Here is a 17,768-nt window from a genome sequence, read left to right as displayed (position 1 = left end):
GCAGAAGGGTTTGTGCTCAGTGAGGGGCTGGTGGGAGGGTTTGGGGTGCTCAGGAGGGTTTGGGGATGGTTTGGGGTGCTCAGGAGGGTTTGGGGATGGTTTGGGGTACTCAGGAGGGTTTGGGGATGGTTTGGGGTGCTCAGCAGAGTTTCAGGTTTTCGGGAGGGTTTAGGGTGGCTGCAAGGGTTTGGTTTGGGTCTGTGCTCAGTGAAGGGCTCGTTGAAGGGTTTTGGGGTGGTCAGAAGGGTTTGGGGTAATCAGAAATCCATCAGTGCCAGGAGGTCACACTGGATGATTTATTCACCATTTCTTACCCCTCCAGCGCTGCACGAGACAATTTCCACCCAAAATCCCTCCGGGCACAAAAACCTCTCCTTGCAAGGGCCCTGGTGCCGCCCTGGTGGCTCAGGGAATGCAATCCATGGGTTTTGCCATCCCAAAACTCCTTCCCAGGTGTGGCTGAGCCCCCTCAGGTCAGGTCAGGTCAGGTTCTGCTGCTCCCTCAGGTCCCAGCCGCGCACAGGGACACTCCCAGGATGGTGAGCAGCATTCCTGCCACGGCTCCTGTGGGAGTTCACAGGGAAAACCTGGCAAGCTGCCTCAAACAACAACCTCCAGCCGCTTCTCCACTCCTGGAGTTTTAAACTTTTCCAATTTCCTGTTTTTCCCGACCACCTGAGCAGGGCAGTGTTCGTGTGGAAGGCTGGGGGTTGGCATTTGGGGGATTTTGTGCCACTCCTTTGCCATGGTGGGTGTTTTATTCGGTGTTTCTCTCCTGGTTAAATATCTCCTGAGGGAAAAGCTCAAGCCTACAAACTCTTTTAGCTTAAAGCAGCCAGTTCTGCCTTTAAATTTACTCAAAAAAATCTCTTTCAGCCAAAGCTGCTCTGACCCAGTTCAAGCCTTGTGGGGTGTTTGGTGTCTTCAGACCAGAGCCCACATTATAAATCAAATCAAATCAGATCAAATCAAAGCTGGTTTCTTTGGGGAAATGCTGGAGGTGTTACTCACTTTTCCCACCAATGTCCTCCCCCAGGATTTTCCCGGTCACCAAGGTCACAATCAACGCCAGGGAGTTGCAGAGTGGCACAGCCAGGGCCAGGTCTGAAATGCGAGTTTCGAGTCGAGAAATTCGGTTTATTTGTGATCATTCCGAGGGAGCCGCTCGGTGTTTGGCCGAGTCACCGCCCCACAGCTCCCATCCTGCCCAAATCCCATAAACCCACCCCAAAAACCGCAGCAGGGGCTGACCTGTGGAGGCCAGGGTGAGGTAGAAGAGGAGGGATCCAGCCTGGTTGAGCAGGAAGGGCACCAGGTACTGCAGGAAAACACAAACCCGGGTGAGGAGCTCATCCTGGAACCCCAAACGGGGCACGGCGGGATCCCGGGGCAATCCCTGAGCTCATCCCAGCCGGTGGGAAAATCAGCCCCAAATTCCAGTCTGGGAAAATCGGCCCCAAATTCCTGTCTGGGAAAATCAGCCCCAAATTCCAGTCTGGGAAAATCGGCCCCAAATTCCAGTCTGGGAAAATCAGCCCCAAATTCCACTGGGGTGGGAAAATCAGCCCCAAATTCCTGTCTGGGAAAATCAGCCCCAAATTCCTCTGGGGTGGGAAAATCAGCCCCAAATTCCAGTCTGGGAAAATCAGCCCCAAATTCCTGTCTGGGAAAATCAGCCCCAAATTCCACTGGGTTGGGAAAATCAGCCCCAAATTCCACTGGGGTGGGAAAATCGGCCCCAAATTCCTGTCTGGGAAAATCAGCCCCAAATTCCTGTCTGGGTTGGGAAAATCAGCCCCAAATTCCTCTGTGTGGGAAAATCAGCCCCAAATTCCTGTCTGGGAATATCAGCCCCAGATTTCTCTGGCTGGGCACTCAGAGAATGTTTCTTGCACCAAATGAAAAAGGGATTTTTTTTTTTTTTCTGGGCAAAATCCACCCCAGGAAAGGCACCAGGAGCCCAAGTGTTCCCATGGGCAAATCCCACAACTTTCCCGTGAGATTGGATATTGAAAGATGAAAGAAACAATGGGGGGGAAAAACCCAATAAATTCCTCAAGAATTAAAAAGTCTTGTTAAAATTATAATTAAAAATTAAAAAGGGGGGTTATTCATTAAAGGGGAATTTTAGGTATCAGGCATCCCAGGACAGACAGTGGGGAAAGAGAGAGGGAAATGTGGGCAGGAAATTGGGATAAGAGGGAGGCTGCATCCTCCGAAATGCCCCATGGCCTCTCCCTTTATTCCAATATAATTCCAGGGCTCCTCTGTCTCCTTTGTGGACACAAACCTCTGGCGTTTGTGTATTAATTTTCCTGACACTCTGCAGGATGGGGTGGTGAGGGGGACGGAGCCGAAACTGAGCCGAAATTGAGCAGAAACACCCCAAAGTGAAGAAGGAATGTTGGAATCCCGCACGGGATTCACCAACGTGCAAGAGGCTGCCGCTTTCAAGGGCAGATCCTTCGCTCTGAGGTGTTCCTGTCGGAATGCCAGGCGCCCAGGTGCGTGTAAACTTTTGCTTTTCACGTCTCTTGCTGTCTGATTTTAATGTGTAAACTTTTGCTTTTCACGTCTCTTGCTATCTGATTCTAATGTGTAAACTTTTGCTTTTCACGTCTCTTGCCGTCTGATTTTAATGTGTAAACTTTTGCTTTTCACGTCTCTTGCTGTCTGATTTTAATGTGTAAACTTTTGCTTTTCACGTCTCTCGCTGTCTGATTTTAATGTTTAAACTTTTGCTTTTCACGTCTCTTGCTGTCTGATTTTAACCCCCGCGCGCGCAGGACGCTGACCGAGCCGCGCTTGGCAGCCAGGAACCGCGAGCACCCGAGGGAGGACGGGCCGGGCTCTCACCTGGCACTTGAGGCTGAGGAAGAGGAGCTCGGCCAGCAGCTGCTGCAGGCGGCCCCGGCCCCGCTGCTGCTCCATGCCCGCGGCTGCAGCCCTGAGGAACGGGGCAGTGCCACCCCAGAGCGCGGCCGCCAGCGCCAGCGCCAGCGCCTGCCCTGCGGGACAGCGACAGCGGCACAGACAGGGGAACCTCGGCGTGAGCCCCCAGCGCACTGCCAGCGGCGCTCTGCACGCGGCAGGGACACGCAACAAATCCTTCTCCTGCCCAGGAGCAGGGAGAACCCTCCCACCCACGTGGGATCACTCCAGATCCCTCAGGATCGCTGAGGACACGGGCAGGGACGCTCCAAGCAGGTGGAGAAGCACCACCCCACGCACCAGGGACTGAGGGAGGCACTGAAGGATCAGTTTTGTTGCCAATTTATCCCCAAGCTCTGACAGGACGATGTCGCCCCGGAGCTCTGCGAGGATGGGCTCCAGCACATCCATCCCCGGCCAGGCCCCTTCCTGAGAGGTTCCTTTATGGAACTGAGGCCTCAGGTTTGATCTTTGCTGCGTTTCAGGTTCTGCGCTGCCCAGGTGCAGCTCTGAGCTCACACTCAGGGTCACTCAGCTCTCTGCACACAGCAGCGACACAAAACAAATCCTGCTCCTGCTGCACACCAAGGACAGCTGGGACAAGTGTTCAGCCCAAAAGCACAAACAGCGGTGGCTGAGGGGAGAAAACAAGGATGGGACTGCACAGCCTGGAGCTGGAACTGGACAATGAAACCCCAATGTGTAAATGGACCAAAACTTATTAAAGTGTGAGGCCTGGTGACCATTTGTCCATTTTGTGACCATTTTGGTTCCACCTTGGGTGTAGCCCTGCCCAGGCTCTTGTCCTGCCCAAGGTGTATCCTAGAGGCCTTTCAATAAATATCTACTTTATCCTCTAGCTCTGTCCAGTCCCTGTTCCAGCTCAGCCTTCCCGAGGCAGCACAGGCCCGTCTCCCCGCGCACACCGGCGGTGCCGGATGGAGCTTGGCCAGCCCGGGCTGATCCCGCCCGCGCCACTCGATGATCCCCGAGTTCCTCCCCCGCTGCCACCAGAGCCCGACCCCCTCTCCACCACCTCCCACCCTCCCCCTGATCCCTCACCGCTCCCGCAGCCACCATTCCCCTCCTTCCCAAACAAATCCTCCCCGCCGCCTTCACTCTCCGCTCACCCGCGGTCACCATGGCAACGCCGCCTCACTTCCTGGTTCACCCGGAAGTCGCGCCGTTGCCATGGACACCGTGACGCACTTCCTCCGCGCCGCCTCCAACCCGGAAGTGCCGCCCCCCTCACGCCTCAGCGTAGCCGCCATGGTGAGAGCGAGATGGCCACGGGCTCGGGGATGGCGATTTGTGGTCGCCACCGATGTTTTAGCGGCTCTACGCCCCCGGGCCGTGCTCCTGGGCGCGGGGGGGCGGCTTGGCCGCCCCCCCGCGTCCCAGGAGCACCGGCCCGGGGGCCGCGGTGGCCCCCCGCCCTCACCCCCCTTCCCCTCCTTTCGCTCACTTATTTAATCATTAATTCCAGAAGCCGATCCTGCTGCAGGGCCATGAGCGCTCCATCACGCAGATCAAATACAACCGCGAGGGAGACCTGCTGTTCACCGTGGCCAAGGACCCCGTGAGTGCCGCCCCCCCCCCCCCCCCCGAGTTAATTACCGTAATTAACGCGCCGATCGTTAATCCTGACCGTTTCTGTTGCCTCGCAGATCGTCAATGTTTGGTACTCGGTGAACGGGGAGAGGTTGGGAACCTACAATGGGCACACGGGAGCTGTGTGGTGTGTGGATGCCGACTGTATCCTTTGATCCCCCCAAAAAAACCGGTTTTATCCCATATTTTCGTGGCTGATTCATTCCCGGTTGCTGCTCCCCGCCAGGAGCGTTTAACTCTTCTGCTGCCTCTCCTTTTCCCATCTTTTGGGTGTTTTCCCTGCCTTGCTCATATTTGGGGACGGATATTTGGATTTGTTGTGCATTGTGCCGCTTCCCTGGGTTTTTGGGAAGATCTTCCACGGGCAAAAGTGTGGAAAAGTTGTTTAAATGCAAGAATTGGAGCTTTTTCTTCTCAGTTTCACGGGAAAGTTGTGGGATTTGCCCATGGGAACACTTGGGCTCCTGGTGCCTTTCCTGGGGTGGATTTTGCCCAAAAAAATAAATAAAAAAAAAAAATCCCTTTTTAATTTGGTGCAGACACATTCTCTGAGTGCCCAGCCAGAGGAATTTGGGGCTGATATTCCCTGACTGGAATTTGGGGCTGATTTTCCTAGCCAGAGGAATTAGGGGCTGATTTTCCCATTGGAATTTGAGGCTGATTTTCCCAGACAGGAATTTGGGGCTGATTTTCCCAGTGGAATTTGGGGCTGATTTCCCAGTGGAATTTGGGGCTGATTTTCCTAGCCAGAGGAATTTGGGGCTGATTTTCCCAGTGGAATTTGGGGCTGATTTTCCCAGTGGAATTTGGGGTTGATTTTCCCAGAGGAATTTGGGGCTGATTTCCCAGAGGAATTTGGGGCTGATTTCCCAGTGGAATTTGGGGTTCATTTTCCCTAGCTGGTGGCCCAGGGGACACCAGGCACGTCCTCACCGGCTCTGCAGACAACAGCTGTCGGCTCTGGGACTGTGAGACAGGTGAGGGCATTCCCAAATTCCCCTCGGGGACACAGCTGTGACACCTCCTGGGCCTGGGGACATTCCCTATGGGAAGGGAAGGATCCAGGGAGAGCACAGAGCGTGGAGGGACACAGGGAATGGCTTCAAACTGGAGTTTGGGTGGATATTGGGATGAAATTCTTCCCTGTGAGGGGCTGGGATGGAATTCCCAGGGAATCAGTGGCTGTCCCTGGATCCCTGGCAGTGTCCCAGGGCGGGTTTGGGTGGATATTGGGATGAAATTCTTCCCTGTGAGGGGCTGGGATGGAATTCCCAGAGAATCTCTGGCTGTCCCTGGATCCCTGGCAGTGTCCAGGGCAGGCTGGAGCCACGTGGGGCAGTGGGAATGTCCCACTGAGCTTTGAGCCTTTTCCCAGCCCGAACGGTTCCGTGCTCGGAGCTGGGGAAGCCCTCAGGGATTCCCGAGGGGAGCAGCAGCCCCTCTGCCCCTCTGCCCCCGTTCCCAACGATCCCTGAGGCTCTGTGCCGCTCCCAGGGAAGCAGCTGGCCCTGGTGAAGACCAGCTCGGCCGTCAGGACGTGCGGCTTCGACTTTGGAGGGAACATCATCATGTTCTCCACGGACAAGCAGATGGGGTACCAGTGCTTCGTCAGCTTCTTCGACCTGCGCGACCCCAGCCAGATCGGTGAGGAGCCAGGGCCAGGAATCCCAGAGGGATTTGGGGTCGGGGGCAGCCTCGGATCTCACCCCATTCCCAGAGGAAGGGGTTCCTCACCCTGCTCTGAGTGAAGCCCTAAAGGTTCTGTGCTTCCCAAGCCTTGGGATTTGTTACCCTGAGCTCCAGGAGCAGAGCAGGCTCTGGGGATGGCTCAGGAATTCCCAGCTCTGGGGATGGGTCAGGAATTCCCAGCTCTGGGGATGGGTCAGGAATTCCCAGCTCTGGGAATGGGTCAGGAATTCCCAGCTCTGGGAATGGCTCAGGAATTCCCAGCTCTGGGGATGGGTCAGGAATTCCCATCTCTGGGGATGGGTCAGGAATTCCCAGCTCTGGGAATGGTTCAGGAGTTCCCAGCTCTGGGAATGGTTCAGGAATTCCCAGCTCTGGGGATGGCTCAGGAATTCCCAGCTCTTGGAACGGCTCAGGAATTCCCAGCTCTGGGAATGGTTCAGGAATTCCCAGCTCTGGGAATGGCTCAGGAATTCCCAGTTCTAGGAATGGCTCAGGAATTCCCAGTTCTAGGAATGGCTCAGGAGTTCCCAGAGGAGGCCACAATCCAGTAAAATTCCAGGCTGCAGATCTTTCAACCTCTCCAGTTCCACCCCTTCCCCTTCTCCTCCCTGGGCTCTGGAATGGGATGTGGCTGCTGGGGTTTGTTTTTATGGAATGCTGCCAGGGAATCTCCCTCAGTGATCCTGGGATGGATCCCAGAACCCCAGGATGATTTGGGGTCGGGGCAGCCCCAGCTCTCACCCATTCCCCGGGCAGGGATTCCTGGCCCTATCCCAAATCGCTCCAGTCCGGCCTGGAACGCTTCCAGGCATGGATCAGAGGAGATGCTTCCCTAAAAAATCCCTTTGCAGGGTGGCTGGGGATGATCACACCAGCAAGGGACACAATTCCCCCACGGGATTCCTTTGGGAACAGCAAAACCTCCCCCTGAGAGCCCTGGAGATCCGAGCTCCCTCGGTTAAAATGACAGAGGAATTCCGTACAGATCCCAGCCTGGAAATGCTGGAAAAGCCCAAAGCCAGGCTGAGCACGGGGACACAAAAGGAGAAATTGTGGATCCAACCCCTCTGATTGCTGCTTCCCACAGAGAACAACGAGCCCTACATGAAGATCCCCTGCAGCGACTCCAAGATCACCAGTGCCGTGTGGGGCCCGCTCGGGGAGTTCATCATCGCCGGCCACGAGAACGGCGAGCTCAACCAGTTCAGTGCCAAGGTCAGGGCCGGGCGAGGCTGGAGCAGCATTCCCACGGGGATCAGGGCTGCGATTGAGGGGTTTTGGGGCTCCAGACAGCAGCTGCAGCGAGGATCAGTGAAATTTTTATTTTAATATTCACGAGGTTCCCCTGAGCGAGGCTGGAATCGACACGGCACAGAAACGTGGAACTGAATCCATTTTTAAGTTCCTTTCCAGCCCAAAGCGTTCCAGGTTCTATCCCGTGATCTCCCAGGCTGTTTTGAAGGAGGGATTCACTTCCCAGCATCCTGAAAATTCCTCTCCCCTTCCCCTGTTAAAATCTGAGGATCCTCTAAGCAAGGCTGGAAATGACACGGCACAGAAACGTGGAACTGAATCCATTTTTAAGTTCCTTTCCAGCCCAAAGCATTCCAGGGTTGTATTCCATGTAATTTTTAAAGAGGGAATCACTTCCCAGCACCCTGAAAATTCCTCTTCCCCTCCCCTGTTAAAATCTGAGGCTCCCCTGAGCGAGGCTGGAATTGGCAACTCAGTGCAGGGATGTGAAGCTGAGTCCATTCCTGAATTCCCTTCCCACCTAAATCATTCCAGGGTTCTATTCCATGTAATTTTTAAAGGGGGAATCACTTCCCAGCACCCTGAGAATTCCTTTTCCCCTCCCCTGAGCGAGGCTGGATGTGACACCTCAGTGCAGGGGTGTGGAACTGAATCCATTCCTGAATTCCCTTTTCACACAAATCATTCCAGGGTTCTATTCCATGTAATTTTTAAAGAGGGAATCACTTCCCAGCACCCTGAGAATTCCTTTTCCCCTCCCCTGAGCGAGGCTGGATGTGACACCTCAGTGCAGGGGTGTGGAACTGAATCCATTCCTGAATTCCCTTCCCACCCAAAGCGTTCCAGGTTCTACCCCATGATCTCCCAGGCTGTTCTGAAGGAGGGAATCACTTCCCAGCTCCCTGAAAATTCCTTTTTCCCTCCAGTCAGGGGAGCAGCTGTCGAATATCAAGGAGCACACCAAGCAAATCAACGACATCCAGACCTCGCGGGACATGACCATGTTCATCACCGCCTCCAAGGACAACACAGCCAAGGTCAGCTTTTCCAGCGGCCCCTGGGGATTTCCTGGCAGGATCTCTGCTCGGGAGGGGGTTTGGTTCCTTTGGGAACATTCAGTGGGGAAGGGGAGGTGCTCAACCAACGGCCAAAACTGAAACATTTGGGTGTTCCTGTAGAACATCCGCAGTTTGCCAGCTCTGGCAGGCCGAAGATTTCCCTTTTGTGGGCGCGGTGTTTTGGGGATTTGAACTTTCCAGAGGGAGCATCCATCCAGGCGAGGCCCAGCAGCTGGGGCTGTGTGAGCTGATGGATGAATTCCTCCTTCTTCCCCTCGCAGCTCTTTGACTGCACGTCCCTGGAGCACCTGAAGACGTTCCGCACCGAGCGGCCGGTGAATTCTGCCGCCCTTTCCCCCATTTTCGACCACGTAAGGATGAACTTCCTCAGCGCGTTGCTAATCCTGTGATTCCTGCATCGAGAGCCTTCCCAGCCCGGCCTAAAAACCAGGATTCTGGGATGAGCCCGGGGAATTTCCCTGGCTCTGGCACTGGGAACGAAGTTTTTTTGTCTTTTGATCGAATGTGGCAGGGAGGTGGGAATTCCTGAGGGTTGGGGGCCTGCTGATGGATTTGTGGGATCAGTGGGAAGTGCTGGAGGCAGCCACCAGCCCTGGAGGTGTCCAGGGAACCTCAGGGCCTGGAACTCGCTGCTCTACACTGATTTCGAGGTGGGGATCGATGTTGGGCTCGACCCTGGAGGTCTTTCCCAGCCTCAGTGATCCCAGGATTCCCTCAATCCCCGAGGGGGGCACGGAAGCGTTGTGATTCCTCTGCTTTCTGTGCCCTGCAGGTGGTGCTGGGTGGAGGGCAGGAGGCCATGGACGTGACCACCACCTCCACCAGGATCGGCAAATTCGAGGCCAGGTTGGTCCCTTCCCCTCACTTGTTTCTGTCCCATCTGGGGTGCCAGTTGGTTCTGCCCATCCCAGAGACGCCAGTTGTCGGGGGCTCCTTTGCAGGAGTTTAAATTCCCCGGCATTCAGGTGGTTTTAGAGTTCTGGCCCTCTGCAAAGCTCTGTGCCAAACGCAGGAAAAGACGGAGTCTTCAAGGCTACATGCTTCGTTTATTAGTTCTTATCTTACAATTTTCTCAGTGTCCAAAAGATGTTTGCCGTGGCTCGGACATCTGGTGACTCCTCCTGTCTCTGGGCTGTCCTTATCTTTTATACTAATTGCTACGTATTCTTTATTTACTATTTCTTACCAATGTCTATCACTATTACTAAAAAGGTCATCTTTACTCTGACCCAATCCTCACTAACTACTTTGTGCCACGTCACTGCAGAAATGGAGTGAGGGAACAAGAAGGAAGAAGAAGGAGACAACGCCCCAAATTCTCCATCTTGCCCCATTCACTTCAATGCCAAAAATCCCAAACCCACTGTTTTTTCACCCTGTGAAAACTAAACTACAATCTTTCACACTCTTGTGGCCTGCAATGCTTCCTGCAGTGCAAGAAGCCTCTCCCATGGACTGAAATCAAATCCAGTGTCTCCCTGAGCTCTGGGCTGGGGTCCCAGACCCCCCTGCCCAGGTCCCTGACCCTCCAGGGCAGCCAAAGGAATGCCCTGGACTCCAACACTCACCCAGAGCTCTCCTGGCATCCCAAAGATTTGCACTTCCCTTCCTTTTGGGAAGCTGGCAGTGCTGGAGAAGCCCTTGAGTTGTTTTAGATAATTTTTTTTTTGAGGGTTCTGTGGTTTTGTCCCTTCTGTGAGAGCTGAATTTTTGCTCCTGCCAGGTTTTTCCACTTGGCTTTTGAGGAGGAGTTCGGCAGAGTCAAGGGGCACTTCGGGCCCATCAACAGCGTCGCCTTCCACCCCGATGGCAAGAGGTGAGAGGCTCCCTGGGGCCCTTGCAGCGTCCCAAATCCACTTTTTAACTGGGGTATGACCGGACCCGGGGGATTTCTGTGGTGGGAACGGAACCAGCACCCGAATCCTCCCGTTCTGAGCCGCTCACACCCTGCCCCACGCTTTCCCCACGTCACTGATAATTTTTTTTCCCCTTTGTGATCCCTGTATCAGTTTCAGGAGGGGGTGGTGAGGCCAGGCCTCCCATTCCTTGCTCCCAGCAGCATTCCTGACTTTTCCCTTTCCTCCCTGCAGCTACAGCAGTGGGGGTGAGGACGGCTACGTCCGCATCCACTACTTCGACCCGCAGTACTTCGAGTTCGAGTTTGAAGCCTGAAGGAGGATTTTCCCTCTGCTCTCCTCTTCTTTTCCCTTCTCCAACCCCTTGCCCAGTCCCCAGGACTCTTGGAAAGGCCTGAGGTTGTTCTTGGCAGCGATTTTGGGGGCTGTGGGAGCGGCTCCCGAAGGGCAGGGATGGCTTTTACTGGAAGAAGGGTGAAGGGAACTGGGCTGGCGTCCTGCCTGCTGGGCATATTTATAAATCAAGGGGAGGGGAAAAAAACAGGAAATAAATAGAAATCTTTTCTAAACACAAGGAAAAGCATCTCTCTGGAGTTTTTTTTTTTTAGTTGTTGGGTGTTTTTTCCCCCCCCCCCCATCTGGACCAAAATTAACGCAAGGGCTTTGTTTTCCCGGCTCTGTCGTCAGCGCTTTGTTCCACGGCCGTGGAGCAGCTCTGCTCCTCCTGGGACCTCTGTCCATCCATGAACTCCTTCCCAGGGAGTTCCCAGCCTCAGGCACAGCCCTGGAGTGTGAAAAGGCTGGAAGTGCAGCAGCCAGGGATCGTTCCTGCTGTGTTTTATCTGCTGGGCTGACCCCCGGGCAGCTTTCCTCATGGAACAGTTATTTCCTGCTCCTCGTGCTGCACATCCTCACCCTCACACCCTGCTGTCTCTCCAGAGGGCTGGGTTTGGTGGGGTTTTTTTAGCTCTTTCCTTCCTCAAAACTGGGCCCAAGGGCAGAATTCCCCAGGCTGGCGCCCGGCTGGGAGCCGCTGGCACGACAGGGGGGTGATTTTGTGGGGAGGTGTTGGTTTTGTGTGATCTCCTGGGGTTTTGTTTGATCTCTTGGGGGTTTTGTTTGATCTCCTGGGGGTTTTTGTGTGATCTCCTGGGGGTTTTTGTGTGATCTCTTGGGGGTTTTTGTGTGCTCTCCTGGGGGTTTTTGTGTGATCTAGATTTTTTGTGTGGTCTCCTGTGATCTCCTGGGTTTTTTTCTATGATCTCCTGGGTTTTTTTGTGAGATCTCCTGGGGTTTTTTTTGTGTGATCTGCTGGGTTATTTCTGTGATCTCCTGGGGTTTTTTCTATGATTTTCTGGGTTTTTTTTTTTCTATGATCTCCTGGGTTGTTTTTGTGTGATCTGGATTTTTTCTGTGATCTCCTGTGTTTTTTTCTATGATCTCCTGTTTCTTTTCTAAGATCTCCTGGGGGGGTTTTTTTGTGTGACCTGCTGAGGTTTTTTTTGTGTGATCTGGGTTATTTCTGTGATCTCCTGATTCTTTTCTGTGATCTCCTGGGTTGTTTTTGTGTGATCTCCTGGGGTTTTTTCCTATGATCTCCTGATATTTTTTGTGTGATCTGCTGGGTTATTTCTGTGATCTCCTGGGTTTTTTTCTATGATCTCCTGTTTCTTTTCTATGATCTCCTGGGTTGTTTTTGTGTGATCTCCTGGGTTTTTTTTCTGTGATCTCCTGTTATTTTTTTGTGTGATCTGCCCTTCGGCTCCAGAGCCATCCTCAGGCCCTGCTGAATTCCCCGTGGGAAGGAGCAGATTCCCTATGGAAGAGCGGGACGCAGGCAAGGGCTGGGGAGAGAGATTTACTGCGAGGAGCTCAGGCTGGGCTGGGACAGGCTGGGACAGGGGGGCTCTGTCCCCTCTCCCAGAGCTCTCCGTGGGTCTGTGTCCTGCACAGCCCTTCCCATGGGAAAACCCAGCGTCACCTTGTCCCAAATCCCACGGGCACCCGAGTGTCCGCGCTTCATCTTCCGCCCTCTGTCCCAGCAGCGGCGGCAGGGCTCTGCCTTCTCCCTCTGCTCTCCTTGCTGGAGGAGGAATTCTTCCCCTGCACCAACCTCTGGATCTCCTCCCGAGCCTCATCCAGGTGCTGGGAAGGGCGGATCCAGCGGAGGAACAATCCTGGAGGGGAAGGGGCTGGGAGTTGCCTGGGGGCAGGCAGAGCGGCTCCCCCCGAGGCAGCCCGGCCGGGAGCTGAGCCTGGATTGCGGGAGGGAGGAGGAGGAGATGGGATTGGGGTGGGATTTCGGGGCAGCTCACCCTGCCAGAGCTGGATGCTCTGGGGCTCCACGGAGGGCCAGATCACCAGGGGGTTGTGCGAGTAGAGGGGGTTCAGGTACTTGTGCTTCTCCTCGGGCTGGTTCAGCCAGGCCCAGAGCGAGTGCGTGCTTTCCTTCACCTTGCACAGGCTCCTGCGGGGGCACCCCTCGGTCACCCCAGGGCTTCTGGGGCCGGGTTTGGCCGTGGCCGTGCCCTGGGCACCCACCTCTCCCTCTCGTTGTTGCACAGGAAGGTGCCGTAGGCGGAGGCGTAGGCGTTGTCGAAGAGGGTGAGCAGCAGCCGCTCCCCGAACTCCAGGGACAGCGGGAACTGGCGGCTCAGCTGCCACACGCAGTCGAGGAAGAGGACAAAGAGCGGCGCCTCCTGCTTCCCTCGGCCGTGCCAGGAGGCGGAGCGGGCGCAGCGCAGCTGGAAGGGGTGCCCGGCCTGCGAGGGATCCCCGCGGGAACACGGGGTGAGCGCGCCCGCCGCGCCCCCGGCGCACCCCCGGCCCCGCTCCCCGCGCCTCTCACCTCGATCCATTCGCGCTCCAGCAGCCCCTGGAACCCCTCCAGGCTGCGGCAGGACGGGTCCAGGATGAGCTGCGCCAGCGCCGTCACCAGCAGCGTCGCGTCCGTGCCCTCGGCGCCGTGCACCAGCACCGTGCGCTCCTCCCTGCCGCGAGCCCGGCCGTGACGCCCGGCGCTTTTTTTTGGGTGGAGGGGGGAGGATTGGGGAGAGGGGAAAAGCGGGCGAGGCGCAGCTCCCCTCACCTGTCCAGGCACTGGGCGGCCAGGCAGGCCGTGCTCAGGGCGGCTTTGACGTGGCCGAGCCAGCGGCTGGCGTCCAGCCGGCACAGCCAGCGCTCCACGCTCGGCGCGGGGTCGCTGCACGCTTCCACCAGCCGGGAAAAGCTCTCCTGCAGCGGGCGGCCCCTGAGGGAGGGCACAGACACACACACACACAGACACACCACGGCTGCTGATAGAGCGACTCAAGGCCTGCAGAGCAGAGGTGGGGTTTGTTGTTTTTTTTTTTCACCTGATTGCAAAAAAATCCCACCTAAACCCGTGAAGAAATAAAGTAAAAAATAAGGACTTTGGCAGCACCCAAAGCCGTGCGTCTGGTTTCAGGCGTTTTACTGTAATTTACTGCTGAAATCTTAAATCTGAGCTTTTTCACCTCCTGAGATCACCCGGTGCTGTTCAAACTACTCGCCCGCAACCCCGGCGCTGTTGCTCCATCTCAAAAACCCCCTCCCAAAATCTTAAATGTGTAAAACCCAGCCCCTTTTAAGGCAGAAACCGTGAAATTTTCAGCCTCCGGGCTCCCGGCGTGTCCCCACGTCACACGGGGGACAGCGAGAGGAGGGGGGACACCCCCGGGACCCCAGTGCGGGTTTGGCTGATGGGGACAACGACAGCTCCGAGAGGATTTTACGACCTCAGGCAGCATCCAGAGACATTTTATTGGGCGTTCATAGGGTTCTCCCTGGGGACAGGTGTCCAAACTCGCCCTTACACATCTCCAACCAGCGGGGCTCGCTCTGTTAACCCCTCCCTGACCTCCCACCCGCCTCGGTCCCGGCTTTGTTCCCTCCCTGGGCCGAGCTTGGATCCGTCCCAGGCGATTCCCGGGTTTCCCCAAGGGGACAAGGCGCAGCCCTCACCTCTCCAGGGCTCGGTGCAGCCTCCTCCACTGCGGGTAGGAGGATTTGGGCTCGGTGCCTCCGCCGCTCATCCGGGCCTGCTTGGCCGCCTGGGCCGAGCGCGTGTCGATGATGAAACCCTGCTCGCCCTGGTCCAGGATCGTCCCCAGCAGCTGCTCGTCCTCGCGGCAGCGCCGGCGGTTGCGGCCGGTCAGGGGCTGGCTGCTGCGGAGCAGCGCCTGGAGGAGAGCGCGGGACGGGCGGGAGTGTCCAGAGAGGGGAGGAGAAAGCTCCAGGGAGAGCTCAGAGAGGAGCCCGGGGCCTAAAGGGGCTCCAGGAGAGCTGGGGAGGGACTGGGGATGAGGGATGGAGGGACGGGACACAGGGAATGGCTCCCAGTGCCAGATTTTGGATGGAATCCCCGGAGAAGATGTGGCTGCCCCTGGATCCCTGGCAGTGCCCAAGGCCAGGTTGGACACTGGGGCTGGGAGCAGCCTGGGACAGTGGGAGGTGTCCCCATGGCAGGGGTGGAATGGGATGAGCTCAAAAATCCCTTCCAACTCATTTCTGGAATTCTATAAAGATGGAATCCCTGAAATCCCAGCCCAGTTCTGGGATTCTGTGACAATGGAATCCCTAAAATCCCTTCCAACCCTTCTATGGGGATGGAACCCCTGAAATCCCAACCCAGCTCTGGGATTCTATGGGGATGGCACCCCTGAAATCCCTCCCAGCCCTTCTGCGGAGATGGAACCCCTGAAATCCCAACCCAGCTCTGGGATTCTATGGGGATGGAACCCCTGAAATCCCAACCCAGCTCTGGGATTCTATGGGGATGGAACCCCTGAAATCCCTCCCAGCCCTTCTGCGGAGATGGAATCCCCCCTCCTGCGGCTCGGGGGGCTCCCGGCCCCTTTCCCCCCGAGGGCAGGACGGACTCACGGTGCCGTTTTTGGGGTGGAAGTAGCTGAGCACGGGGAAGCGCCCGCCCTGCCGGAACCGCGCCGCCTTTGCCACCGTGTCATCGCCCACGGCCGCGGGCACGATCACGGCCGGGGGGTACGAGGGGCAGGCGCTGAAGTCGCGGTTCACGGTGCTCAGCCGCCACTGGCTCGTCTGGGGGGGGACAAAGCGACATCAGCGGCGAGCCCGGCGGGGCGAGGGTGGCACCGTGTCCCCCGCCCGGGGCTCACCTGCGAGGAGAGGCGCTGGAAGAAGCGCTCCAGGGGGAACCGGTGCCAGCCCTGCTCCAGGCGCAGGCTCGGGGGTCGGTAGAAGAAGGGGTACATCATCATCACCGAGTCCACCGAGGAGAGCGCCTGCGGCGGCGACAGGGCGATGTCCCCGTGTGCCGGCCCCGCGTGGCACGGCCGGTGCCAGCGCTGCCGGAGCCGCGTGTTTACCCAGCCCGCGCCGGAGCCAGAGCAAACACGGCAGCGCTTCTTCCCACGGCGCAACCCTTGGCTCGCCGGCCGGGGCTCACCTCGATGGAGCTGGCGATGTTCAGGCACTGCTCCATGCCCGGGATCTCCAGCTGCAGCACCCGCAGGTCCTTGCAGCGCAGCGTGATGGTGCCCGAGGAGCCGCAGACCCTGCGGGAGGAGGGACGGGGGCGGGTCAAGGGGACAAACGGGGACACACGGACAGCACCGAGCTGTCCCCGTCCCCGGCCGGGGCTCCCTCCGGGCTCTCATCTGCCGCGCAGCCGGGACGGGGACAGAAGAGAGAGCCAAAAAATCCGGACGTGGTGTCCAGTCCGCGGGTACCGGCCCAGATTGGGCGCTCTGAGGAGGAGAGGAGGGCGATGCCCGCGGCTGGGCCGGGAGGAAGAGGAAGGACGCGGCCGGGCGGTGCCCACGGGGCGCGGGGGGGATCCTCCGGCTCAGGCAGGGGTGACGGGGGGGACAGCCCTGGGGACAGCCCTGGGGACAGCCCTGGGGACAGCCCCGGGGTACAGCCGCACCTTTTCTCCACGGCGTCCACGTTGCGGATGAGCAGCCAGAGCTCCAGGTCGCCGCGGGGCCGGGAGGAGAGCAGCAGGTGGTGGCTGGTGATGCACAGGGTGCCCCTGACGGCGGGCAGCCCCGGCCGCCACAGCAGCGCGTTCTCCACCGTGGCCGTCTTGATCAGCTCCGAGAACTCCATGGGCGCTGCCTCTGCCCGCCGCGGGGAGGGAGGAAAAGAAAGAAAACAAAAAAAGGGGAAATCCCGCGGCTCTGGGCCCGCCTGGAAACCCCTGCCCCGCGCGTCGCTCAGCCCTGCGCTGTCCCCTCTCCGTGCCGGCGTTTGTCACCTCCAGCGCGCCCGGGTGCCGCCTTCATCCGCCGGGCCAAGGGGAAACTGAGGCACGGGGCGGGGGCTGAGCTGGCTCCGGAGGGGATTTTTTTGGGGGGGGGAATTGGGATTGTGGGGAGCAGCTGCCGGTCCTTCCCTGCCGCGCTGGGGCTGCACCCGCGGCTGCCGGGGTCCCCGAGGGCTGTGCTGTCCCCAAAGCCACCGCCGGGGCCGGGAGGAGGAGGAGGAGGAGGAGGAGGAGGAGGAGGAGGAGGAGGGTGGGTGGGTGTCGGTGCTCCCGTCCCCACCTCCGCTTACCTGCTCGGGCTGGGCGGCAGCTGCGGACCTCGGGGGACAAAGCGGGGTGCGGGCAGGGGACCTCAGGGAGCCCGCGGGGAAGCGCTGGCCATGAGGAGAGGAGTTTGGGGGGATTTTTGGGAGCGGAACAGAGAGACCCGAGGGCTCAAGGAAGAGCCTCGGGGTGCGAGGAGAGGATTGAGGGGGGCGCGGGGATCCTCGGCGTGTCAGCGGGGATTTGGGGGAGCAGCGGGGAGGGTTCGGGGAGCTCGGCGTGGAAGCGGGAGGGCGGCGATGTCCCCGCACGGCCCGGCCCGGCCCGGCGGATGTCGCCTTTAAGGTGGCCCCGGTCCGCAGGGACGCGGCCGCGCCCGGGGCCGTGCCCGGGGCTGGGGGCGGTCGCTGGTGCGGTGCCGCAGCGAGGGGACACGCGGGGACAGCGTGGGAAGGGACACGCGAGGGGACGGCGGCGCTGGAGAGCGGCGCGGGGGGAGCGGGGGGAGGATTTGGGGGGAGCTGGAGGGGACAGGGACGGGCACCCGCGGGGCAGGAGAGAGCCGGGGGACGCAGCCGAGACCCCCGAGCCACCTCCGCTGTCCCCGGGTCCCTCCGGGCACCGAGGAGGTGGCGCAGGACGGATCCGGACGCGGTTCCACCTTAAGGTCCCGTCCGGGTGCGGGACCCCGGCTGCCCCCCGTGGGCACCCCCCAACCCCCCCCCCCCCGTTTCTTTTTCCTTCCTTGGGCTTTTTTTGGGCCCCCCCGAGGGGCAGGGGAGCGGCTGAGGCCGGGGATAAATCATTCCCGTCCCCCCG

At 58.3% G+C, this 17,768-nt stretch overlaps 3 protein-coding genes across 3 annotated transcripts; 1 reads left to right on the top strand and 2 right to left on the bottom strand.

Annotated features, from left to right (window-relative positions):
- Positions 1 to 272: 272 nt before the first annotated feature.
- Positions 273 to 4,075, bottom strand: TMEM234 (transmembrane protein 234). The gene is made up of 5 exons (XM_058423555.1): positions 4,062 to 4,075; positions 2,857 to 3,008; positions 1,252 to 1,318; positions 1,012 to 1,104; positions 273 to 564 (listed from the first exon to the last, which is right to left on the bottom strand). The coding sequence occupies exons 1-5, from the start codon at positions 4,072 to 4,074 to the stop codon at positions 503 to 505; spliced, it is 387 nt and encodes a 128-aa protein (XP_058279538.1). The 5' UTR covers position 4,075; the 3' UTR covers positions 273 to 502.
- On the top strand, positions 4,073 to 10,994 carry EIF3I (eukaryotic translation initiation factor 3 subunit I). The gene is given in 12 exon segments (XM_040085992.1): positions 4,073 to 4,106; positions 4,109 to 4,203; positions 4,418 to 4,510; positions 4,599 to 4,686; positions 5,454 to 5,519; positions 6,037 to 6,186; positions 7,319 to 7,446; positions 8,412 to 8,522; positions 8,825 to 8,914; positions 9,337 to 9,410; positions 10,288 to 10,380; positions 10,655 to 10,994. Coding segments are annotated over 12 exon segments (1,104 nt in total). The 3' UTR covers positions 10,737 to 10,994.
- A 790-nt stretch (positions 10,995 to 11,784) lies between these two features.
- LOC120763107 (myotubularin-related protein 9-like) lies at positions 11,785 to 17,196 on the bottom strand. The gene is given in 12 exon segments (XM_040086190.2): positions 11,785 to 12,597; positions 12,736 to 12,887; positions 12,962 to 13,182; positions 13,269 to 13,410; positions 13,509 to 13,670; positions 14,405 to 14,622; positions 15,326 to 15,499; positions 15,577 to 15,702; positions 15,867 to 15,975; positions 16,347 to 16,539; positions 16,976 to 17,015; positions 17,017 to 17,196. Coding segments are annotated over 12 exon segments (1,746 nt in total). The 5' UTR covers positions 17,068 to 17,196; the 3' UTR covers positions 11,785 to 12,439.
- Positions 17,197 to 17,768: the final 572 nt, after the last annotated feature.

This window comes from Hirundo rustica, chromosome 25 (assembly GCF_015227805.2).
Source record: "Hirundo rustica isolate bHirRus1 chromosome 25, bHirRus1.pri.v3, whole genome shotgun sequence".
Taxonomy (NCBI): domain Eukaryota; kingdom Metazoa; phylum Chordata; class Aves; order Passeriformes; family Hirundinidae; genus Hirundo; species Hirundo rustica.
The sequence above is the reverse complement of the archived record's forward strand: the minus strand, read 5'-3'. Positions and strand labels throughout refer to the sequence as shown.

Bases quoted from the DNA above. Each gene is read 5' to 3' on its own strand.
- TMEM234 (XM_058423555.1), bottom strand. The intron at 1,319-2,856 runs GTGAGAGCCCGG...GTTTTCCTGCAG, and splicing joins TCCTCAGCCTCAAGTGCCAG to TACCTGGTGCCCTTCCTGCT. The intron at 1,105-1,251 runs GTCAGCCCCTGC...CTCGCATTTCAG, and splicing joins CCTCACCCTGGCCTCCACAG to ACCTGGCCCTGGCTGTGCCA.